The 26,281-nt window shown below is 39.6% G+C and overlaps 1 protein-coding gene across 2 annotated transcripts in view; it reads left to right on the forward strand.

Annotated features, from left to right (window-relative positions):
* The window catches only part of RPTOR (regulatory associated protein of MTOR complex 1), a 298,685-nt gene that overhangs the window by 19,665 nt on the left and 252,739 nt on the right, over positions 1-26,281 (forward strand). For both annotated transcript variants that reach the window (XM_083427285.1, XM_083427286.1), the window contains exons 2-3: positions 10,504-10,606; positions 16,693-16,775. In XM_083427285.1, coding sequence (XP_083283411.1) covers positions 10,504-10,606; positions 16,693-16,775 — 186 coding nt within the window. The remainder of the gene's footprint in view (positions 1-10,503; positions 10,607-16,692; positions 16,776-26,281) is intronic.

Genomic DNA, 26,281 nt, shown 5'->3' on the forward strand with positions numbered 1-26,281 from the left:
CTTCTTGCTGGCTTGGGCGGGCATTGACTCTTGGGAAACACTGTAGCAAAAGAGAAAACATAATAGCTGTGGTGACAAACACTTTAAATTCTTGAACCAAGAAGTCTCAGAAAGGTTTTTAGAACCAATCTCTCAGCTGCCTCCAGAGTTTGGCATAGAATTTCAGATATGCTCTCCAGTGAATTGCCTTTCCATCTTTTTATTATTATTTTAAAAAGAGTTAACAAACTATTATTGTTTTCAATAAATAATATTGTTTATTGATTTATAAAAGAGAAATTATACATGGTTCAACTCAACCAAAAGGTAAAGAACAGAAAAAGAATGTTAAGTTTTTTTAATCAATAAATTTATAAATTTTTATTCATATTTGATTCATTGGTGTTCCTTTAGCTAATTGTGAGCCACTTTTAGACTACAACTCCCATCAGCCCCAGCTAGCATGGCCAATGATCAGGGATGATGGGAGTTGTACTCCAGCAACATCTAGAGACCCATGCTTGGTACAGAGTGCATTCAAAGGATCCCAGAGTTAGTTTCAGTGTTCAAGTTCTCCTCTCTCTCCTCTCTCTCTCTGATCTGCATTTTACTAGCAAGTCATAGGGTTGCATCAAACACGGCTGGTTCACTGGTGCAAGGAACTTTCAAGCAGTGAGACTTTTGTTTCCTCTCCTGTCCCCTCCAGCCCCCTTATGCACCCTTAAAATCAGCTATCAGCTCTGGAGGTTTGATGGACTCTCCAAAGCAGACTTGGGGGTTGGGGGTGTACAGGTGGAAGCAGAATAAAGGTAAAGGTAAAGGTACCCCTGCCCGTACAGGCCAGTCTTGACAGACTCTAGGGTTGTGCGCCCATCTCACTCTATAGGCCGGGGGCCAGCGCTGTCCGAAGACACTTCCAGGTCACGTGGCCAGTGTGACATCGCTGCTCTGGCGAGCCAGAGCCGCACACGGAAACGCCGTTTACCTTCCCACTAGTAAGCGGTCCCTATTTATCTACTTGCACCCAGGGGTGCTTTCAAACTGCTAGGTTGGCAGGCGCTGGGACCGAACAGCTGGAGCGCACCCTGCCGCGGGGATTCGAACCGCCGACCTTTCGATCGGCAAGCCCTAGGCACTGAGGCTTTAACCCACAGCGCCACCCGTGTCCTGGAAGCAGAATACAGTACAATAAATGGCAATTTCTTTGCACCAATGGAGCCTGCTGGCTCAGCATTGGATACATTCCACAATCTTTTACAATCAGGTTTAGTAGATTTTTAAACTAAGTGTGACTGTGGCACAGGGATGCCTTTTACTATTGAGTTTCCAATCGATGGCAAATTAAAATTTGCATACTTGATGCAGCTATAGAACCTGCTATTATACATTTCCATTATGGCCTTTGGAACTGATCAGTGGTTAGTTTATTATGGTGTTATTGTGCCATTACAGTGTGTTTTTTGTGTCTACAATTTAATCCCATGATTCTTGCGCCATACCTGTAATTTATAGCTGTTTTGTTCTCCTCCGTGCATTTCTCTCTTTTGAGAGCAGAATTGTGGCTGTTTGTTAAATGAAGGTTTTGATTACAAATAAAGCACTCGTAAAGCTCTTTCTGCAAATTTCCAGTAAGCGTAGTTGGAAACGTAATCTGTATTCTAGCAAATATTACCTTCATTTACTGTTTGGGAGAACTATATAAATGTATGCAAGAAGGTTATGAAAGTTTCAAAAAGTGTTCCTTTTTTCTGTCAGGGCAAAGCATTTGTTTGTTAATGTGACAATAGTTTAAAAGGAAAATGAAATTCATCTTTAATAATCCTGTAGTAATATATCCTTGATTTGGAAAGATCTTTCACTGTCAGCTGAGTCACTTCTTTTGATGCATCCTGCTGTGTGAGTGCATAAATGAATCAATTACATTGACATTATTAAAACAACTTTGTCACAAACTAGAGCTCACTGCAAATAAATCATAATGTGTATTTTGCCATTATTTTCAATTTGACAGTCTAGAATTAAGGCAATATTTTTTGAAATGCTGTGCAGCATGGGATCACCTTGACAGAGTGTGAAATCTCAAAGGGAGATCTGCAACTCATTCAGGCTTTTGCATGAACATGGAATTGTTTAGATGACATTTGTGTCTAATTTGCAATTGTTTCCATGCTAAGGTGGTGCTGTGTTGAATTGAGTATACTATTAAATTGCAAAAAGAAGGATCACCCCCACATTTCTGGACATAAGTAATAGGAAACTTGTTTTCACACATTTTTGGTGCCAATATAAGAGAGGGCAATTCATAGCAATGAAAGGGCATGTCTGACTGGCTCAGGGTGGGATTTGTCAGTCTGACTGGCTCAGAGGAGGAGAGTGGAAAGGATGCTGGAGGGGCTGGAAAGGACACACTCCCCCCTCCCACTCCTGCTAGTTCCCTCTTCTGGAGCAAAGGGTTTCCCTTGCAGTGGGAGACACACACCCCACGGAAAAGTGCATGCCTCCAATCTCATAGGGAGAAGGAGTCTTGCAAGTGAGCGCATCATCTCTTTCCTTTAAAAGCTGGTGAGGGAAGCATGCCTATTGGTCAAGACATCATCATAGGTTTCGTTCAGTTTCAGACCCTGATGTTCTTCTTGAACACTTAGCCATGCTGCTGGTGATCTGTACCCGTACTAGTAAGCCTTAAATAAAGCTTTATTTATTATTTGTACGTGAGAACCTCTGTCATTGCATTGCGATGGGAGCCAGGACGCTTTAGGGTACGTCTTAAATGAGTAAAAAGTGATCATACGTCCATATGAGTCCGCTAAACACTTCAGTTCCTTGTCTTAAGTTTATCAATACACATTATGGGTTTGTTCACATCCATGCAGTGAAACAGCAGTAGGGTACTCTGTCAGTAATGTAATTCTCATTAAATCAGTTGGCAATACAGATGTCAAGTATATGAGATGTTGGCAATCCTGAACCCTGTATGAGGAAGAACAGGATACAAAAAATTAAGAAATAAGTAATAAGCTTTACTGCTGGAGTAAAATACAGCAGTATGAGAATATATGTCCGAACACAGTTTGATGTAAATAAATATCTTCATACCTCATTCTCCCCCCCCCCCTTTTTAATCCTTGCAGTATGGTTTCTAACTGATATGTAATCTGTAACAAGGAATGATGGTTGGTAAATATTAAGGGGCTTGAATTTTCTGGGACATACACTTAGAGTCTCAGATCCTGTACAGACCTTGAAGTTTGTGTCACCTTGGAATCCTGAGGAAAGGTAAAGGTAAAGGTAAAGGACCCCTAAACAGTTACGGTAAGTCCAGTTGAATTCGATTTTGGGGTGTGGTGCTCATCTCCACTTTCAGGCCAAGGGAGATGGCATTTGTCCGCAGACAGCTTTCCAGGTCATGTGGCCAGCATCACTAATCCGCTACTGGCGCACAGAACATTGTGATGAGTGGCAGAGTGCACGGAAACGCCATTTACCTTCTCCCTGCAGCAGTACCTATTTATCTACTCACACTGGTATGCTTTCAAACTGCTACGTTGGCAGGAGCTGGAACAAAGCAACAGAGCTCACCATGTTGGGCAGATTCAAACAACTGACCTTCCGATTGGCAAGCCAGTTGGTTTAGACCACAGCGCCACCTGTGTCCCTTCCTGAGGAAAAGGGGAGGTTATGTGTGGGGGTTATATTTTCAATTTTTTTAATTGTTCCATCTGATAAACAATTATAAACTGAGGCGAAAGGATATCATTCTCTCAGGGTTCAATACACATTGGGCTATAATACGTGGGAATAATTCCCTATTTGGTGCTGCTGCTCTGCAGGTAAAGGGAATTGCCTTGCTGTCACAGGTTAGGATATGAACAGACTGGTTTTAGAATTTATCAAGGTCAACAGCCTTGCTGTGATACATTGGTTTTTGCGGTGTTTGTACTGCTGGAGGACATCTCTGCCAGGAGCCTCTCAATCTTTGGTTTTTTTCTTAGGCTTGAATTATAATCCAGGCAATCTTCTTTCTCAGAAGAAATTGCTATTCACCTTTGGGCAAGTGGCAGACTATGCAGCTAATATATTTTATCTGCAGTACCTTTTTGCTGCTGCTGCTTCCTTCATTGGACAGCTTGCTGTATGGCTGGATAATAGTGGAATACTGTACACCTTTCATTTATATTGTTTTCCTCACTATTGACTAAGATACTGCTTCAATATCTTGATAGCTTGATTCTGTGGATTGTTCCCAAAGGTTTCAGTATTTGCGCAATAGTTAAATTGATGAAAAAATGTCATTCTCTTCTTTCATAGTTTCTTAAGATTTTTGCCTTAGGTATGTTTTTCTCTGCATTTGTTTTTTTTTTTTAAATAGTTATTTGCCTAAGGAGAATGTGGTTTTGTAACTACATCGAAGATAAAATAGACAGATTTCTTATTTCTTGCTGAATGAGTTGCATATTGGAAGACAATCATTGGAAAAATCTCCCATGACACTCAAGTTTTCTAACCAAAAGTTATTATTGTAAACTGAGTGTCTAGACCATGTTTAGAACTAGAAACGCCTTCAGTCCTGAAGAGATTAGCCAGACCCAGCAGTAAATTAGTACGAAAAGGATTAATAGGGTGGTTATCCATGTTACTTTTAATACATGGGCAACAAGCTCAAAAGCTTATCAATGTGTATGCTCAGGTTGAAAAACACACTTTTAAGAGGCGTGTGAAGAACTGGTAACATTTTTGTATGGTCTGAGACTATATGAGAATGGCCTCTGGTAGCCCTTTAAAAAAGCCTATTCATATTCCTTCCTATTCATAGTGTTTTTCTGGTAGTTCCCTGGTACAGATCACTTAGTTGAGAAGGTTGCCACTCTTATGGACCAGTGGGCACCACTTGAATTTTGAGAAAGTGTCGTGGATACTAGTCACAAAATGGCTCCCAGGGACTGGTGGTACAACACAAAATTAGAGAGAATACAGTCATTGCTTCTTCCCCAGACAACTTCATTCTACTGTGGGAATTCAGTAGGGTCCTACTGCTTCAGTATCAGAATTTAAACAGCAAATACAATTATTTAAACAGAAAAAAAATCTTAAAATGACATAGCTGCTAATCAGAATTTGAAACCAACATAAAACTACTAGGGGAATAATTCAGTACAAGAATCTACCAGTAAATGCATACCACTTCACTTAACCAGTGAAGAACATAAAAAAAAACCATTGCTTTCAATTGTGTTCATAAAATCATAAAATTGTAGAGTTGGAAGGGACCCCAAGGGTAATCTAGTCAGTGGCCAACCTCTCCTTAAAAACGTCCAGTGTCTGAGAGTCCACAATGTCCCAAGGGAGTCTGTTCCACTGTTGAACAGCTCTTACTGTCAGAAAGTTCTTCCTGATGTTTAGTCAGAATCTCCTTTCTTTTAACTTGAATCCATTGGTCTTAGCCGTCACTGCAGGAGAAAACCAGCTTGCTCCATCTTCCATGTGACAGCAATTCAGATATCTGAAGATGGCTATTATATCTCCTCCGAGTCTCCTCTTTTCCAGGCTAAACATACCCACTGCCTCTACTGTTCCCCATAAGGCTTGGTCTCCAGACCTTTACTCATCTTTGTTCCGAAATGGGTAAGCACTTGGGCTCTGTTCCCTGCTTTTCTCTGTACCATGGTCTGGCTTCCTGTCATCTTCTGTGTGCAAGCAGCATAAGAGTTGAGCTAGTTGGGGCAGAATTTAATCCAAGACTATAGCATTTCGTTCTGCTTTACACTACCAAGTGCATTCCCATAGGGCTAAATGCCTGTACATAACATAGTTCACATTTATGTGTGTTAAGATAGAATCAGACTTTGTCCAATTTTTCTTTTTCTCTGTTGCACAATAAAGCTTCTAAACTGAAATACCTGTTAACTGTGAAACTGCTTTCTCCCCTTTCCTAAGGGCTGTTCAGTCCTCTGGGAATTCCTGTAAAGTGCTGATAGAAGGAGCTGCTTCAGAAATCATGTAGCTTCCTCCTGCATCCTAGAAAGCATTACTTTCACCCCTTGATAACATAAAATGAGGAAATGTGAAACATGCATAACGTCCATGATAGCAATGCATGTTGATCAACAATTTGCCTTGGGATGTAGCCCCCGTGCTGACGTGTTTTGCAGCAAGCTTTTTGGATGTAGGGAGAGGGAGGAGATAGTAGAGACTGCAGGGTTTTTACTCTAAAAATACATGGGATTCTCCCTGTTTGGTCCCTCCAATTCTTTCTTCATACAGTCTCTCTGCTGTGTGCTCCAGTTTCTAGCTTTCTCTATAAATTATACATTTGTATGGCTTCAGCTTTGCTGAAAGTTTTTTTCCTGCTCTGAATCTTAATGAGCACCCCAGGGATGTGGAGATCCAGGTGGCTTTCCTCTAGAAAGGCATGGGAATGCTGAGTACTATTTATGTAAATATTTGTGAGAGGAGGTCCCTTATATATGCGACTTTAAAATAAGGAATTGTGGTCAACAACAATCAAGGAATGATGCCATCCCAGAAATAAGTTTTGGGCAACTTTAGAGTGTTATTAATGATTGATCTTTGATTTTTTTCCCCTCCCGCTCCTTGCCCTGGATATATCAGAATGCATGTATTTGATCCAAACTTTCTTCTGTTGCCATTGAATTAGCAGCCCTAGGCAAGACAGAGATGTGAAGCCAACTGGCAGTTCTTGACTAGACACTACAAATCTTGCTTTATTATATAATAAAGCCCATTTTAATAGCTTTTCATCTTCATAATTAAAACACTTAACGCCCGTAGTACAAATATATAGAAGAAAGGATAGCATCCAATAAATGTTCTCTATATTTAATATCTTATCACAGTGCAAACAGAATAAACTTTGTAATTTAATGCATTCTTTTTCCAAAGAGAAAGGAACTACCATAGTATCCATGCAACCTGTTGTACCTCCATGTATGTTTTATGAATGGATGCAAATGCTCATATCTGATTCTGCTTTTGGGTCACATGGTTGAACAAATGGAGTTACACAAATCTATGGTAAGACTGCATTTGGAACGTTGTGTACAGTTCTGGTCACCTCACCTGAAAATGTAAATTGTAGAACTGTAAAAAGTTCTGAAAAGCACAATAAGAAGAATCAAGGGGTGTGAAGCAAGTCCCTTTCAAGGGAAGGTTAAAGGTGGTGACCATTTTAGGCACATTGAATTGACATGTGATCGCCCACGCACAGGTCTTTTTGGACCCGGAACAGGGCAGATAGGGGGCGGTAATGGGGTTTAATGTGCTTATGCACGCTCCATTGCTGCTTGCGGGGGCCGGGGATGGAACCCCCGTGTAAAACGTTTGCTGCCTGTACAACATTTGGAGCTTTTCCCTTTAGTGAAAATGCAAGTAAGAGGTGACATGATAAAGGTGATTATGCATAGCATGGGGGAAGTCAGTAATATAAAGTTTTGTTTCATCTCTTCTAACATCGGTACTTGGGGATGTCAAGTGAAGCTGAATGTTGGAAAATTCAGGACAGACAAAATAAAGTATTTCTTTACACAGCTTGTGGTTAAAATGTAATTTGTTCTCACAAGAGGTGCAGAACGCTTTGAAAGAGGACTAGACCAATTCATGGACGATAAGGTTGCCCATGTCTATTAGCCACAATGGCAACATTCTACCTCTGGTGTCAGAGGTAGCATGCCTCTGATTACCAGTTGCTGAGGTTCACACTCATCCTGTTTGCTCTTGGGTCCTCTTTTTGAGCTTCCTATGTGGCCACTGTGAAAGCAGAGCATTGGGCTAGATCAGGCATAGGCAAACGCGGCCCTCCAGATATTTTGAGACTACAATTCCCATCATCCCTGACCACTGGCCCTGTTAGGTAGGGATGATGGGAGTTGTAGTCCCAAAACATCTGGAGGGCCAAGTTTTCCTATGTCTGGACTAGATGGACCTTTGGCTTCATCTTGTATTCTTATGGCGGTAGTTTATTCAGCAAAGTTTTATCACACTGGAAAAATCTAAGACGATAGGATTGACAATTGAATTTCCTTGGTGTTCTAAAATTAGTAAAATATCCACTTTTTTGTATTCTGTATTTTATAATGGTCTTGTTCCTCGGGCTGTAATGTTACTGTTTTATTGCATGTGTTACATCATATCTAGACTGACTGCAGTAGACCTTCCCTGCAGAAACTGTTCCGGTACTTGCCTTTGGTCCCTGGCGGCATCATTTAATCACACCTTTCTTGTTTGGTTTTTATTATGAAATTATGAAATGCTTTATTCCTTTTCAGCTTTTTTTGTTACACTTTATTGCTTTGGAGTTCTGTAATTCAACTCTGAGACTGTTACTGAGTCAGGTACTTTATCTTCAGTAGCTTGAGGTTTCTTGCTCAGAGGCTGTGTTTAAAAGAAGGTGAAATGTCTGGTTTGTGGAATTTCAGGCTGTATCAGCACTGAACTTGTATTATTTGTCTTTGTTCATGCTTCTTACAAAAGATTCATCATGTAACATCTTCTTCTGCTTTTTGTCTGCATGTATTGAATTAGGCCAAAGTCCCTGTGCAATTCTTTGGCCATAGTTTTCTTGTCAGTGTCCCAATTTTTATATATATATATATATATATATATATATATATATATGTATGTCTGAGTGTGATTATTGTATGCTCCTGTGAGACTGGAATAGCCAAGATGTGTAATGAACAGGAAAGAGTGGGGAGAAGAGGCTGTTGTAATAGTGGACTGAGACAACATGAGCCTAAGGGCATCATTAACTCTTATCATACACCACTGTAATAGAGTCCCACAGCTATTATTAGATAGCTACAAATTGAAGTGGTATAGTTTGGCCCCTGTACAGTGTGGGAGTTCTTAAAGAGCATGCAATTACCCAGTCTTGCAGTAAGAATATTGCGCAGATATTCTTTACCACAAGCCATGTAGTATGCTTAGAATCAAATTCCTTTCTTCAGTGATAACATGTATAGTGAAACTGTGTCTTGTGATCTACCTGCAATATATAAGCTTTATTTTAAGAGATCCAAAACACATTTAAGGCTCTTTTTGTTTATCTGGCTTCCTGAGTGGTCACTTAAGGCAAGGCATGCTATGTTGCATTATTGATTTGCGAATCTTGAATAATGTGTTTCCATTACTTTTTAATAAAGCATTTCTGTTGGACTCTGCCTAATCCATGAAGTTTGGCAGAGATCCACTGGCAATCAGTCTTCAGTGGAACTGCACTAAGGGCTTTAGAAACAGCAGCTTTAGGAATTTAAGACACATATGCAGCCCCAGGATGTGTTTTCTGAACAAAAGATAACCTGAGGTGGATTTCCCTAATCAAGAAACAGATTTGGAGATCAATACATGAATGTTTAGGGTGCAATCTTGTATTTAATAGTTCCTTAGTATAATTAGAAATAGGGTCAGTCAGCAATTTGCCACAAACAACATTTGACTTTTCTCTAAAACCATGTAGAAACAGGTTTCAGCAAAAATGTTGCAATTAAATTTTAAAAATTTATTGTAAACATTTTATGCCACCTTTTCCCTAATTTGTACGTTTCAGAATGGTAGGACCAGCTTTTCCAATAAGTCCACAAAACAAATCAGCAAACCAAGCAAACATTTGTGCTGGTGTACCCACCCATGTTCGTTATTTGTGCACATCAGTGGCCTGAAAGAAGCAGCTTTCTTTTACTTACAAAAGATTTCTTACCTATACAGCTGGAAATTGTTTTTTCTTGCCAAAGGTTACCAGGCAAGTGCCTGTTTTTAAATACTTTGTACAGATACAAACACAAGCACTTTGAGAGTGCATTTGGGGGTTTGGGGCTATGGTGCAGAAGGCTATCCATACTTTTTGCTAACTTGTCTAATAAATTAATTTGGTTGTTATAGATGCTATAGCAGAACTGAGAAGCTTTTGTCTGCATATTAATCACAGCAATCATTGCACAGATGGAATTTCCCATTGGAGAATGGGAACACATTTTCATGCTGAATGTTGGACTCAGTTTCCTACAGTGACTGCAAACGAAATGTCTACTTATTGTTTGACACGCAGGTGGCTTCTTTCCATGTGCAGGCCATTAAACTTGCTTAAATTCAGAGACAGAATTGCAGTAGAAATACCCTCTACCAGTTGTTGCTTAGAACAGAGATTAATGGCCAGAACCTTTCATTTTAGAAGCTTAAGCAATTACATTACCTGCTAATATTCTTTCAGAGGGCTATCCTACATGATGAAAAAAAAATGCAGTAAAGATGCCTTTATCTTCTCTTGTTAGTATTTGTAGATATATACATGAGTTTTTAGGCCGTGTGTGCTACAGCACTGCACTTCAACTGTTGGGTCAGGTCCTACTAGTGGATCGTGGCCTGATCTGATGTTGGTCACAACAGCAGCACTACCACCATGCAAATATATGGTAAAACAGTAAGAAACTGGTCCCCAAATGTATGTTTGGTTTGAAAAAGCTAAAGGATTGTCTTAAACAATGTACTGATCATCTCTCTTCCTTTTTTCAGATGAAGACGGTTAGTGTTGCCTTAGTGTTGTGTCTAAATGTCGGAGTGGACCCTCCTGATGTGGTGAAGACAACTCCATGTGCTCGTCTTGAGTGCTGGATAGGTGAGTCCATTTGAATATTATTTGTTTAATCTTTTAACCAGCCCTGTCTTGAGACTGGAGGCAGGTAACAACACATTAAACACAAATCCTGTGTTAAAATGCAGATTAAAGCAGGTTGATTTACTAAAGGCCACACTACCTCCTCCTGGCAGCTTAATTTTAAGCCACTGAAATTCAGCCCTCGTGTAAAAGGGCTTATCTGTCTGAAAGAGATTCAGCCTCAGGCTAGCTTTGTAGGGGAGGATTGTGGAGCAGATACCAAGAACACTTCTCTGCATGGCCACTGCTATTTGTGTGAAGCCAAAAACATGCTGCTCATAGTTGATCTATTCTAGAGGATTTCAGAGGCACATGGGCCGCAACACCTTTTGGGGGCCACTTTGAATATCCTGTTATGAATAGTGTGTGATTAGTTGTACATTATAGTCCCTCTGTTGTGTATGTCCCTGGATATAACCAGAGTTAATGTATGGAAGTTTTGATACCTGCAAGGATTTGGGTGTAATAGTATACATTTTGCATTTCATTGTTTACTAGAAAGAGGTTTCATAATGCAGGTTAGATATAGGTCACCAAAAACCTCAAGCCAAATTATTTTCTTACAATTTTACATTGTGATTTTTGCCTGGTGAGAAGACATATTGACATGGCCGAGTGACTGGACCTTCGGGGGCGATAATTCTCAAACTGAAATGTCTGTTGAAGAAATTGCACAACCATAATTCTTTCCTTTCTTTTTGTATTAGTCCACCTCATTTTCCTGGTATCTTAATTGAGACTGGGCATTAATTCTTGTTTGCTGACAAATAGACCCTAATCGTAATTGAAACAGGGGTGCTTTGTGTATGTAAATGTTTCATTAAAGCAGCAGCTCCTTGCCAGAACTTCAGTTTAGTTCAAATGTCACAAAAGCATGGGTTCTGACAAGGATCCCAGTAATTTTGATAAATTGAATTTGGTGGAGAGAGGGAGAGATAAAACTTTCTGTGCACTGCTGTTGTCTAAATGACAATTTAATGTCATTTATAATGTCACATATTCAGTATGAATGCAGTCTGTCCCCACACACATCAGGTATTTCCCAGTGCGCGTGATTTGTATGCATAATTAACCTGTTCTGTGTGGATTTCTGGCTTTCTTAAGAGCATGTATTCTAATAGACAAAAAAAAAATCTAGGAAATGCTGGATTGCTCCAAAATTTTGGAATATTGCAGTAAGTGGAAAGGTCTTGTCTGAAATGAACAAAAAGCCAGAGGCATTCATATTGGTATTGTCTGGGTATTTTCTTACCCTATAAAAGAGCTGCAACATCAGGTTTAATTGCTAAGAAGACAGAAGGTTTTACAAAGTGACTTCAGCATTTACTGCAGAGCTGTTAACCAAGACTTATGTTTGCATGCATGTTCAGTTATGTGAAGATAAGTATGGATGATTTCTCCTTGTATTATAACAGCCGTGGTATAATGCTAGTATTTGGGATGCTACAACAACTGCGTATTTTATTTTATGTCTTAGAAATAAGTGCACTGAGTATAGGAAATAATTGTGAGGAGTCATGCTTTTCCATTTGACTCAGCATGCTGGCATTCCCAACTAGCTGAGAAGACATCACACTTTTATAATCATTTCTTGCCTGCATTTTGTCCTGGGGTACTCTCCACTTGCTTGCTCAGTCTGATTTGTAAGTAGCAGAGGACCAGGAAAACCCAGGCATGATTTTTCCAATGTCCAGGAGAGCCTGAACATGTTTTGCTCCAATCTGCTGCTTACTGGCCAGAGCAGCAGAGATCTACAGAAATATTTAGGATTTCCTGCTGTAGCGCTGCTAAGAAGATGGAAGTATTGAAAGAAGTAACTCTTTGCATCTCCTTCCCCACACATGCAGCACAGCAAGCCACTGAAAGATGAATAGTGAGAAGTGATACAGCCTTTCCCCCTGCACTCTGTGTTCTAGACTCTTCTGCATATTGAGTAACTGGGAGGTAGAAGGAAGGAAGGGGCTTTGCATCCCTGCAGTGAAACAATGTAGGAATTGAGCATTCCCTGTTCTGTCACCTGGTACCACTGTGTGTGATATTTATATACGTGAGCCCCACACAATTTATACTTTTAAAAAAACACAATGGTATTTTAATAGCCACTAAGTAATGTTTTTGCACTCTTCTCCTTTTGCTGTGCCTTAAATCTGTCTCCCTGGGATTAAAACTGGAGTGAACAAAATGCGGTTATGTTTTGAAGGTTGAGTGAAGAATAGGTGTGCATATATTCTGTAATTTGCCTTGAATGAGCTTTGAAGCACTAGTACATTCATTTTTGAGAAGATACGGTTGTTAGGTGTACTGCGTTCACTCCAGATAATAGACAGTGTTCCTGTAATATTTCCTATCTTCTCTTAGAAAAATGACACCTGTCTCTTATTTTGGTTTTTCTTTATGACCTGGCATTAAATGTCACAATAAGTGTGTAGAAAATGTCATTAAGAAAGATGAATGCCCTGTAGCATTCAAAGGGGGGAAAATCTGTTTATAGCAGTAGTGTAAATGAGTTGAATACTGAATAGAAGCAGTGTAATTCAACTGAAATCTCTCTGTTTATACACTGCCTAATGGAGGCAGTGCATCAAAACAAGGCAGGAAATGTGACATGGTTTGTTACAGTCCCTAGAAATGGACTAACTGTAAAATAATACTGTTCTTTTCCCCTAAATGTGACCCGAATGCCACAATGCATCATTAAGAGTTAATTTTAGCAAAAGGGAAAACAGCAATCCCAGGACAGTTACTTCTCCACTGTGTCTGGAAACCATGCCAGCCAGTAATAATGATGTATAGGTAAAAGAGATGCGGGTGGCGCTGTGGTCTAAACCACTGAGCCTCTTGGACTTGCTGATCAGAAGGTTGGTGGTTCAAATTGCCATGACGGAGTGAGCTGCTGGTGCTGTGTCCCAGCTCCTACCAACCTACCAGTTTGAAAGCACGCCAGTGTGAGTAGATAAATAGGTACCACTGTGGCGGGAAGGTAAACAGCGTTTCCGTGCACTCTGGCTTCTGTCACAATGTTCTGTTGCACCAGAAGCTGTTTAGTCATGCTGGCCACATGACCTGGAAAGCTGTCTGTAGACAAACGCCACCTCCCTCGGCCTGAAAGGGAAATGAGCGCCGCAACCCAATAGTCACCTTTGACTGGACTTAACCATCCAGGGGTCCTTTACCTTTACCTTTAATGATGTATGACTAAATACTTGATGAAGATAGCATTTCATGCCTGGGTAACTGCAGATACAATGCATTTGTTATTTCAGTACAATAAAATTGATGGTAAAGGAATCCTGTATAACCAGAACACGTGTTCTGAGGCTAACAAGAACTAGCTTTTCCATTGGAGCCTTGGAGGTTCTGGCCCTTCTTAAGCAGCTGCTCTTTTGAGTAGCCATGGCAAGAACTACACAACAGCTGTCTATTTTTTTATTATTATCCCCTTCATTTCCCTTTTGATTTTGCCAGTGCCACTGTTTTCTATTTCTCCAATCTTTTCAGTCATTTGTCTGAAGTGAGCTCTTACTACTACTTTTCTTTGCTATTGGTGCTTTTGCTGGATCCTTCCTGGGCATTTTAGTGGGTCTGAAAGGATGCATGAGAAAACATCAGAGTTAAGCAACTGGAAGATGTGCTTGATAATCACTTCTGGGTCACCTTGGAGGTCTACTACAAGGGCATAGAGCAGGCTATTCCAACATTTTGATTCTGAATGTGTGACCCGAGAAACAGTGTTCCATAGTGCAACTTGCTTATCTAGACAAAACGCCAACTGCCTGAAAGTATTTGCCTCTTGATGAGAGTCACAACTGTCCTCTGAGGTAAGTTTAGACTGGTCAGAGTTCACTCCATGAATTTAGAAACCATCCTGGTGATTGGGATATACAGTATTAAACTGTATTAAGCTACTACATTTATGGATGAAAAATGAGATTGGCTCAGCTGAGCATTGTGTTGATTGTGTAGGTTACTGATTTGGGTGTTCTCTTTGTGTCAAGTCCAAAGCCAGCTTTAAAAGCATTGACTAATAGGAGATTTCAGAAAGCAATAATTCTTTATAGTATTTTTTTGTAAAAAAAATTGAATAGGGAATATGTCTAACCCATTCTTGGTTCTTTTCACCTTAGAGCTATTGCTTCACCAGTCGATACTAGAGTTATTCTTTTTGTCCATAGTGTCAGGTGGGTTCCATTAAGCATGCAAATGTTCCTTTGGCATTCCGCAAGGACATGATTCTTCCCTGGGTGGACTTGCACTGTAACTCATTAGTCTCTCTTTGCATGCATTTTTTACAAATTAATCTTGGTGCTTCAGGGAGTAATTTGGAAATGACCCAGTTTTTCAGCCCTAGCTTTGCCAAAAGCATGGTACTGTATTGGAAGGATGCTTTTAGCTAGGTTCTTAAAGAATGAGAAGGGCCTTCTGAGGAAGATATAGGCAGTTAAGTGGGGAGATGTAAGCTTTTGTCTGAATTGTGTATTCTGAGTGTCAGGAGACAGAAATGCTAGCTTACCCATTTTCTGCTTAGAAATAGGTGAGAACTTTTCATGTTGGTTTTTAGTGTTGTGGAGCAATATTCTTCTCCCCCAAATGGGGAAGCCTGTTCCTTTAATATAGGTGCAGCTAGGGCTCAACACATGAGTGAATGCAAGCAGCTGGCTTACATTAGCAACATCTGGAAATGACTGTATCTGTTGTCTCATTGGCAATTGATGGTGCTGGCTGAGGCTGATGCAAGTTGGGAGTTAACAGCATCTGGAGGGCAACAAGTTGATTGCATAAGTCTGAAGAATTGCTATTACTGGAAATCATTACTTTCTCCCCAGCTTCAGCAGTTTTTCTCCATAACTGTGTTGGGAACTTCTTTTTGTGAGTGTTCCTTTATTGAAAAGTGGGATCCATAAATGTTCAGAATACTAAATTCTACTCTGATACTCAATTCTGTGTTTGAACTGCACTAGCCTTGATAACAACTGACCACATACCTCTCCAGAAACCTCTGTTTTGATAAAAGATGAGCAGAGCAGCTGAAGGGATTACTTTTTCTTTGTGTGTCTTTTGGAATATTTTGATTTGGTCTTGGACAAGCATTTACCTATCTGTTCTTTTCTTATTTTGAAAATAAATAAATCAGCTACTAGAATAAAAATGCTAATCGCTTCTGTTGGTGATCCTCACGCCTATCAAAATCCTGATGTTCTGAAGCTGTAGTGCTGAAATATAATTTCCTGTATCTCACTGCACTAAACCCTGATTGTTAGAGAACCTCAAATACAGCTTTTCAGAAGTTTTAAGCAGAGAGCACTGCTGTGTGATGATGGGCATTAGCTTTTTATCTGCGAAAAATCCTCTATTTGAGCAGAGCTCGATGGAAATTAGGGAGACAGCCACCTTGATAACTTTATGCTTACCATAGGAAGACAGCTATGACCTGCTGGTCTGGATTGTGGAGATCTCTCTCTCTCTCTCTCTCTCTCTCTCTCTCTCACACACACACACACACACACACACACGTGTTGTTGCTGTCTAATAACAGTACCACGAAAAATATACTACATGGCCACATCTTAATCTTATTTCACAGAAATCACTTAGAAGGTACCTGCACATTTTACCCCGTAACTTCCTTTCTAGGGGGGGGGGGCGCTATATACTTGTTTTTACTTAAGTAAGCTTTCATGGGTGCCATGGCACCTTGCTGGGTTTATTACCTCTGTTTTAAGGTAGCTGTCTTCAGTTGGCTGGGACAGGGCAAGACTGGTGGAAATGCTAAGCATGTTAATGTCTCTGCACCAAGCTCCCTTTCTATCAGTGTCCCAAAGGAAGCGGCTATCTCATGCTCCAGGGCCTTTTATCCAGAATTTATGCAAATTGCCTGGTTTGCTACGTTACATCCTTGGAGATTGCACAAGGTTGGTGCAAAGTAACGTCGTGGGCTATAATCTGTATTCAAATACCCTTCCCTCCATACACATTTGGCTGAAGTAGAAATTATGTGAATATTCTTGAGGAACTGATCAAAAGTCTCATGACTCTTTTATGTGTTTTAGATCCTCTATCAATGGGGCCACAGAAAGCTTTGGAAACTATTGGTGCAAATCTGCAGAAACAGTATGAAAACTGGCAACCAAGGGTAAGTATGATTTTTGTGTTAGAGAGGAGTTCTATGCCTCCTTTTTCCCAATCAACTGTGTGTACTACTTGTACTACATGAAAAACCCCCGGTTTCAGCTTGGCGTATGGAACATCCCTTATATAACTTAATGACTTGCCAATATTCATAACTTGTCTGTTCATTCGTGTGGATAGAACCTTGCAAGTTCTCGAAAGCTATTAGGCTTTGGTTGGGTGAATGTACTTTGAAACAGGAATAATTTTCAGTCAAGATTTTTATACTGCCATTTGTATTCAACATGGCTCCCATTGATATAACTTTCTGAGTAGTTGGAATTTAGTAGTTAGTTTCTGTGTAGGTTGGGGTCTTTTCTGCACCATCAGTTTTTTGGTGAATTTCTGCAATCTTGACCGGCTCAACTATGCTGTTTATGACTGTTAGACTTTAGATTTATGGTACGGTAATTGCCAGAAACAGGGATTACACTAGCTTCTTTCCATGGAAGTGGCAATTTGTGTAAAGCCCCCACGGCTTTGGCAGTTTTAATTATGGTAGCAAAACCATGCTCAGTGAGCTTAAAATTGTTGTACCCATGTGGGCATCTGCTACTTACAAACTTCTTCTCATATGGAAAGATTGTCACCCGGTTCCATTTTTTGGTTGTTGTGCTCCATAAACATTATATGTCTGAAGCTGGCACATTCCATTTCTGTACGAAATAATCATTTCAAGTAATTCTGTTCATAAATATTCAGGGGGTGCAGTCACTCTTTAAGTACAGTGGTACCTCTGGTTACGACCTTAATTCGTTCCAGAGGTCTGGTTACGAACTTAATTTGTTCCGTTCTTCACCTGAAACTGTTCTTAACCTGAAGCACCACTTTAGCTAATGGGGCCTCCCGCTGCTACTGCGCCGCTGGAGCACAATTTCTGTTCCCATCTTGAAGCAAAGTTCTTAACCCAAGGTACTGTTTCTGGGTTAGCAGAATTAAGACGACACAAGACTTTCCGTATATGGAATGTGTGCTGTGCTGTATCACACATAGTGGTGGTTCAGGTCCAAGGCTACAGTAGCTATGAGAACTGATGTACACAATGGTCCCAAGGACCATCAATCCTTTGATCACCCTTGTAACCTGAGTTCCATCTGGGGCCGCCCCTGTTAGGCATAAAACTGGAGTATGTCTTTGGCTCTTTTCTTTTCTCTCCTTTGTGTGTGCCAGTTCATGACTTCTTGGTTTGAGGAGCCATGAAAGTATGGTTTGTCTGAGGCATGAAAGTATGGTTTGTAACCCATGACCAAATGGGATTAAACTGTTAAATATAGTTTGCTCAAATCAGGAAAATGAATAGGGCATCTCCATGTGTGAGGAAGGCTAAAGGATTGTGTGAGAGGTAGGTTCAATCCAGGCTTGTGAATACAATGCCAAACTATGGTTTGATGTTGTTTCTGAACCCTTGGCTTAGGTTTAAAGCCATTTTACTGTTGAACCTAAATCTACGTCTGCACATTCTAGAGCCTGAGGTTTCCACATGCTTTGTGTGTGTTCCTGTCAGTTGCATAAGATTTGGTAGACTATTTTTATTTATGAAACAAATGTAACAAGAAAATATTCAAAAAAATAACTACAAGAAAAATATACAATAATAAAAAAAGGGGGGGGGAGAGAATCTTATCTATAATCTCACAAACCTTTCAAACTCCAAGGCTCTTTTTTATTCCTCCATTTTTCACCTTCAGTATTCTGATCAGTAACTGTGTTTTGGATTTCACATGCATTGTTGATTGTCAAGAGAACTCCTGTGTTTCTATTCTGTTGAACTTACAGTATTATTGTCACATGTGCAAATACAGATAGCAATCTTCTCTGTCTGAAATCTTGGTCACTGGACAGCTGTAGGGTATGCTCCAGAATTTTGAAAATCATCTTAGTATTCTTTTCCTTTCCCAAGCAGGGAGCTCAGATGAGAACTAGCTTGTCCTGGCTATAGCAATACCTTTTGGTAAATTTATTCCTAGTCATTCTACTTTAAAGTGAAATTGGTTACACAGAGACAGGTGGCCGTTTCATCATTAATTTATTTGTTCCCGTATAATTTATAAAATCAATAAGGATAATAAATTGCCACAGCAAACGTTTTCTTTGGTAACATGAGCTCAGAGTAGAGAGAGGCAGCATCTCTTTCTGAGCAGTTCAGAATAAAATCTTCGTTGGAGCTGATTAGTTATCAGAACAGATTTAAATATGGATTTAATATCCTTGTGATGGTATGAATATTAAAGCGTGGGATGTGAATTGCTTCAGAAGCGTGCTAAAGTCAGGGGAGAGAGCTACGGGCATTAGCTTTGCATGTAACTTGGCTTCTCTAGTTGAAAAGGATCTTGTCTAGCAGGGTTGATAAACTCAGTTTTACAGTACTTTGACCACAGCCTGGTGAGGAATGAGGGCTCTCTTTGACCATGCATTGACTTCAGAGAATCTCAACACAACAGGGATGAACACCCTGTCCTTACCATGCCCTTCTAGCCTAGATCTGGGAAGGAAAGTAGGAACTTGTTTATATAGTTTTCCCAGACTATGAGTGTTTGAGGACCAGGACATTTGCAGGGAAACCAAAATGCTTGTTTACAAAGCTATTGTACTACCATCCTTACTGTATGCTTGTGAAACATGGACCACTTAGACAGTGGTACCTTGGGTTAAGAACTTAATTCGTTACGGAGGTCCATTCTTAACTTGAAACTATCTTAACCTGAGGTACCAGTTTAGCTAATGGAGCCTCCCTCCGCCGCCCCACCGCTGCCGCACAATTTCTGTTCTCATCCTGAAGCGAAGTTCTTAACCCGAGGTACTATTTCTGGGTTAGCGAGTCTGTAACCTGAAGCATCTGTAACCTGAAGCGTCTGTAACCTGAGGTACCACTGTAAATACCATCTACAACTTCTTGAAAGATTCCATCAACGGTGCCTCCAAAAATTTTTACACATCACTTGGGAAGGCGAACTAATACCAGTGTACTGGAAGAAGCAAAGATCACCAGTGTTGAAGCAATGATTCTTCAACATCAGCTTCGTTGGACTGGTCATGTTGTGCGGATGCCTGATTATCATATTCGAAAGCAACTACGCTATTCCGAACTTAAAAATGGAAAGCGTAATGTTAGTGGTCATCAAAAGCGGGTTAAAGACTGTCTCAAGGCAAATCTTAAAAATGTAGTATAAACACTGACAATTGGGAAACACTTGTCTGCTAGCACTACAATTGGAGAACAGCCTTTACCAAAGGTGTCATATGGGCTTTGAAGACACTCGAACTCAGGACACAAGACAGAAATGTGCTAAGAAGAAGCTCCTACCTAGAAAGCAATGTCCCCACTGTGGAAGGACATGTGGATCCAGAATTGGCCTCCACAGTCACTTGGACTCATTGTTAAAACTGTGTTTATAGAAAACAGTCTTACTCAGCTACGAATGATCGCCGAAGAGGAAGAAGTAACTCAGTGTGTTGTTGCTAGTAAGACTACCCCACTCCTGCTTGAGGAAGGGTCACAGTTGCTGGGGGGCACAAATTTTGGGTAACTTCCAAGGGTAAATTTGCATGTGTCGTGTTCTGAGCACTCTCAGTGACTGCTGTCTTGTTACTGTAATTAAATCTCCATATTAAGGAGATTCTGAGCCAAGAACCACTCTGGATCAGAACTTAGGAGAGAACGTTATCGGGATAACTAAGGAATCTGCAAATTAAATTTGCATTATATTGACATGATTATGTACATTTGCTTGTTTCTTTTCTGCTGCTGATTTAGAATTAAATCCTGTGTTTAGGGAGCAGTGACTTATGCTTCCATTGGCACCTGAACCAGTTTCTAGCCGTTTTAAATTTAAATAATTACAGGATTGGCATCTGGGGCCAACCACCTAATTGTTTATTAAGAATAATTATGTCCTGCCTTTCCAACAGAGTGCTGCTCAAGACAGCTAACAATAAAAACAAGCTCATCAAAATAGAAGCTGAAATGTAAATAAAAGCATGAAAAATAACCTTAAAAATAAGCGCCAAGAAAATAAACAGCACAAGTCCAAGTTGTACCACAGCAAGACTCTATGACTGCCTATAGCATGCTTTTTAAAATCTTTGCTGTCTCCTCTGTGTCTGCCTTCCATTTGTGGATGTAAATACAGTAGTGACACCAGATGATTTTTCCAAGATATTTATCAGTTGTCCTGCCAACAGAAAGATAATGGAACAAAGGAGATTAATCTTTCCAGGGTGTGAAGTTATTAAATGATATATTAAAAAGTCAGCATAAAGGCATAGCAGCATTTTTCTGATATTCTGCTGACCAAGTATGCATTTTGTTAGAATAAAACCCAAAATCTAAAGAAGCCAAAGGAAATTTAGTGTGTTTATTGACAAAATGTGTTGATGCAAAATCAACAAGCTGTATTTTAAACATAAGAACTAACCACTCTTCACAGTTCTTATCATTTTCTCTCCCCCCCCCCCCCGAAATAAAGTAGGAAATAAAAGAACAAGCATGCCAAAGCAAGATGAGCCACTATATTATTAGTTTCTGTTTTGATGAGTTTGGAAAGTTGCTTGAGGCTGCAGTCTCATACATACTTCCCTGGAAGTGCACCCCACTGAACTCGGCGGGGCATAGAGTAGGCACGTGTGAGATTGTTTTATAGTGATAAAAAAGGAAAGCAGAACTGAATAAGCCACTAAGTCAAAAACAAGCAAACCAGTGACTTTTTTAAAACAACAATGTGAATTCAAGGGGAGATTCGGTTTAAATACAAGCTTGATTGCATAACCATGTATCAGTGACATACTTTTTTGCGTAAGAAGATAAACCATAATAAAATGTTGGTTTCTTCAGTTTTGAAACGCTCTTGTTGGGTATAATGGAAGTACTGAAGATAAAAGGAAAGGGTTGATACCTTCTCACTTCCACTCAAATTATTTCTGTCCAGATACAGCAGACCTGGCAATTTCTGCTGGCATATTTGGACAAATATATAGCTAGGAAACGTGATTTCTGTAAATATCTTTGTTGTAAGATTGTTGATTTCCTTAGTGGTAACATCTACGAGAGCATGAAAGGCCACAATGGTTTTTACGAGTAAAATTGCAATGATACCACATTACTGCACATACTGATGAGTCATGCAGTTTCTTGTATCCATGCTACGTGCCATTCCAGAGCCCTTCTCTTTTCAGCAGTAACAAGAATAATGAATCCCGTGGAACACAGCCTATTGGCTGGCTGACATGAGGCTTTAACACAGCATGTGGAACCTAAGGTATAGTAAAACCTCAGGGCACAACGAAAACAAACGAGTCTCTCTGCTGTTTAATGACAGAGCCCATGGAATTGGGGGAAGAGGGTGGGTTGGGGAGGGGAGTTGGCTTTGGGTAGCAGCAGGTATTCTGCGTGTGGGCAGACCTCATGCTGCCTTGTATAGTTTGTACAAAACATGAGGCAATTACCGAGCTCAGATGTTTTGTGTGCAAGATACTTGGTTCGTAGTGGTAAATCACTGCCCTTTGAAACATTGCAAAGCTGAACACGTACTACTTGATTGCATTCAGCCAGCTTTTGAGTTTTTCCTGCAGTAATAAAGAGAGGTTGCTGGGCTATCTGCAATAAAACAATAGGAGAATGATTGAATCTCCTAGACCTTTGCTGTAAATACTAATAGACCTACTTTGGTTGTGATTCCCCCCACCCCCACCGCCCCCAGACACTTGCTTAAATGGTCAATAAGGCTGAAGAGAACCACATGCCAGGGCACTGAAATAACCAGCCTAGGGACAGAGCTTAGAAATAGTTTATCATGAATGCATGACAAGTATTGATTATTGGAAAATTGCTACTGAGTGTATGAGCTTCGTTGGAATAATTATCCAATAAGATGTGGAGTAATGAGGCTTCAGCGTTTAATGCAATCTTGCTTATAGGATTTGTTCAGTAAACACATTAGTTGAAATATCTTCTTGGGTAAGTGCAAAGATTTTAGGAAGTAATTTTGGAGGGAATCTGAGAAACAATGTTGACAGTTTCCAAAACCAACTCTGCTCCATGCTTGAATGGTATGCCTCTTTAGTTTGTAACTACTTACACGTTTTCTAAAAATTAAATATTTTTTCATGTTGCACAGCTATATAAATTCTTGTGCTGCAAGGGTGAAAAACGCTTCAACCTGTTTCATCTGCAGAATCATGCAGTTAAGTAAGCCATTTCATGCAAGGCTCAAATTATTATTGTTTATTGGGAAGCAGGTATAGAGGCTTACAAAGTTCAAACAAATTAGAGTTCTGCAATCAAGCATGAGAAATATTTCAGTGCGACACAACACACAAATATGAGAGACTATTTAGGAATACTAGTTGCCACGAAGGGGCACTAATATCTGATAATCTTGGTTGAGAAGTTGTATACAGTGGTACCTTGGTTCTGAAACTTAATCCGTTCCGAAAGTCCGTTCCAAAACCAAAGCGTTCCAAAACCAAGGCGTACTTTCCCATAGAAAGTAATGCAAAACGGATTAATCCATTCCAGACTTTTAAAAACAACCCCTAAAACAGCAAATTAACATGAATTTTACTATCTAACGAGACTATTGATCCATAAAATGAAAGCAATAATCAATGTACTGTACTATAAAATAAATAAGACAGTATTGTAGATAATAAAAATAAAAATTACTTTTTTTCTTACCTGCACTGATGATAGTCATTGTTTGGATGGGGGGCTTTTGCCCATTTCCACAGTCACACAATCAATCAATCAAACAATCAATCATAAAACAAAGAACAACTCACAGTCACAAAAACGGAAAAGCCAGACAAACAAAAATGCAAAAAAAAAGCAAAAACAAAAGACCAAACATAAGCTCCAAATATCACCTCGGAACACTGCAATCGGAAATGGAAGGCTTTAATTACAATGGGGGGGGGCGCAAATTAGCAGTGCAACAGTGAAAACAGAAGGAAGAAGGCTTTGATTACAATGGGGGGACAAAAATTAGCAGCGCAACAGTGAAAACGGAAGCTCAGGAGCACGTTCAGCTTCCGAAGCAAAGTTTGCAAACCGGACACTGACTTCTGGGTTTGAAGCGTTCGAGTTCCAAGTTGTTCGGGAACTAAGCTGTACGAAAACCGAGGTACCACTGTATCCTCATTCCTGTGCAAAAGCCTTTAGAATTGGGAAATGTGCAAATAGGCTGAAGTCTGTTCCTCAGAACTAGCTGCTTTTATGTCTGAGCAATGGAAATGCAATTGTAAGTAAAGGCCTAAAGCTATTTGACTTTACAGTACCATCAAAGAAGCCCACGTATTACTGGACTGTGCTTGACCTTACTATATTTTGAGAGGTCTCTTTGTTTTGGTATTTCACATGGCTCACTGTATTTACCTGAAATTTTTGTTTGATCTAAAGAACACTGAAAGGTCATAGGGACATAATTTTAAATAAGGTAGAGAGGACCCAAGTGGCTTCAGGGTATTAATTGTGGTAGAGAGCATAGCTTACTTTTTTCATTAGCAGTATGACATCTAGAGGTCAAGCAAAGTGCTGAAGTGTTTTATGAAACTATTTTTGGTATTGCACTGTTTTTGTGTTCAGGTATGTTTAATATGGAGGATTATGCAGCTCTGTCTACAGAAGATTGATTTGAGGAACAATTTGCAAGAGGAGGAAGCTACTCTAGTTTAAACTTAATGGGAGTAAATTACTATCTAAAGAGAAGATTGCCAAATATAAAATAATAATAATAGGAAGTAGATTGGTTTTAATTTATGAAAACTTTCAATGTCCATTTAACAATTTTCTCATAAGAGTCAACAAAATTATTAGCAAACAAGGTTGAAGAGGAATCATCTTTTGGTTATATGAAATCATCAGTCAGGACTGACAGATTCAAAGCAGGTGGATCAATGAGATGACAATACAGTATTTTTCTAGCTATGCTGTACAATATAATATTAATTTAAGCCAGGATGCAGCTCCAGCTCCTGTTTGAATGGGGCTCAGCCTTGTAAATGTATGGTAGTAACTAATGAAGCCCCATGTTTAAGAGGCATCACTTGTTTTTAGGCCAGCTAAAAGCAGGTATGTATGGTTGTACTTGAGCATGAACATAAAATATAGAATTGTATATTTGGGGGTTGTACTTGAGCACTAACATAAAATATAGAATTGTCTTGAGCATTCAGTGGAGTCTAAGAGCACATACCCCTGGTTCAATCCTAGCCATCTTCAGGTAGAACTGGGAAAGAAGCCTGACTGTAACCCCTGAGTACCAATGTCATTCTGTGTAGACAATACGGACAAAGATGGAACCAGTAGTCTTAATATAAGGCAGTTTCCTGTCTTCCCTGACATCCATTTTGACGCCTTTATCCAAGATTACAATATATTGTAGTACAATATATTCTACTAGAATGTAATTGTAGCATTACAATATATTTTACGTTTTGTCTCTCTCCCTCTTCTTTGAAATGAGTGCAGAGGTTGCTCAGGGGTTCACACTTTGAATAATTTTGTTCTCCATATACGTAGTTTTTTTTTGCTCTGATCTCAGCCTTCGAGTTAGGTATCTGATTGCATTGTGTTTTATGTCTTTCCAGTCTCCCTTAAAAGTGGATGGATAGATTGAGGTGTAGCACGTCCTTGAAATGCAGAATATTGTACACACACCAATTTACATTTCAGCATTTCTGTGTTATTTGAGATAAACTGTTTCAACATGTTCTGCATTTTAGAGACCAGGGCTTCCAGGTGGACTCTAGTCCTATTATTTATTTCATAGAAATAAACCACTAGTCAACAGAGGCTGTTGATGGAGCTTTATTTTTGGCTTTTGCCAGTTTCGGTGAAGTCCATTCCAAGTCTGCCTTGTTCCTATAATATATATTTTTTGGATGCAGTCATAATCCATTAGTATCTGTTGTATCTGTTGTATATATTTGCTGCTTGTTTCACTGGACTGTGGATTGTATTCATTGACCACATGATGAACATAGCAGAACATAGCAGTCCGCTACAACAAGGCATTATGTGCATTATATATAAATGGGGTCTACTCTTAGATAAAATTTTGGTTTACCCAGTTTGCTTTTTGGGTAAATTGATACATATTTTGTGTATTCACCGTTGCCTCGTTAATGTGGAGAAATAGACTCTTGCTCTTGTCCCTCTAAATGCTAGAATAACCAAATGTCAGAAATAATGAATAAAATAGCATATCTTAATTTTAATAGATTAAGCTCTTTTTTTGCATCAACATATTTTTGTCAGTGCTGTTGTAAATTGTCTGTACACAGCAGTTTGGTTACGTTTTCTGAAAACCATTAATTGTCTGAGGAACTGAGACACTGATTTATCTGAGGAATTGGGAACTTGCTGATTTATTTCCCGTATTGCAACAGTGTAATTGTTTACAAAAGTGTGAAAACAATTCTTGCTCCCGTATGCCCCTCCATCTGTAAACAGTCTAGTGCAATAAGAGAGGATGC

The sequence above is a fragment of the Podarcis tiliguerta genome (assembly GCF_965153285.1).
Source record: "Podarcis tiliguerta genome assembly, chromosome: 2".
In the NCBI taxonomy this organism is placed as follows: domain Eukaryota; kingdom Metazoa; phylum Chordata; class Lepidosauria; order Squamata; family Lacertidae; genus Podarcis; species Podarcis tiliguerta.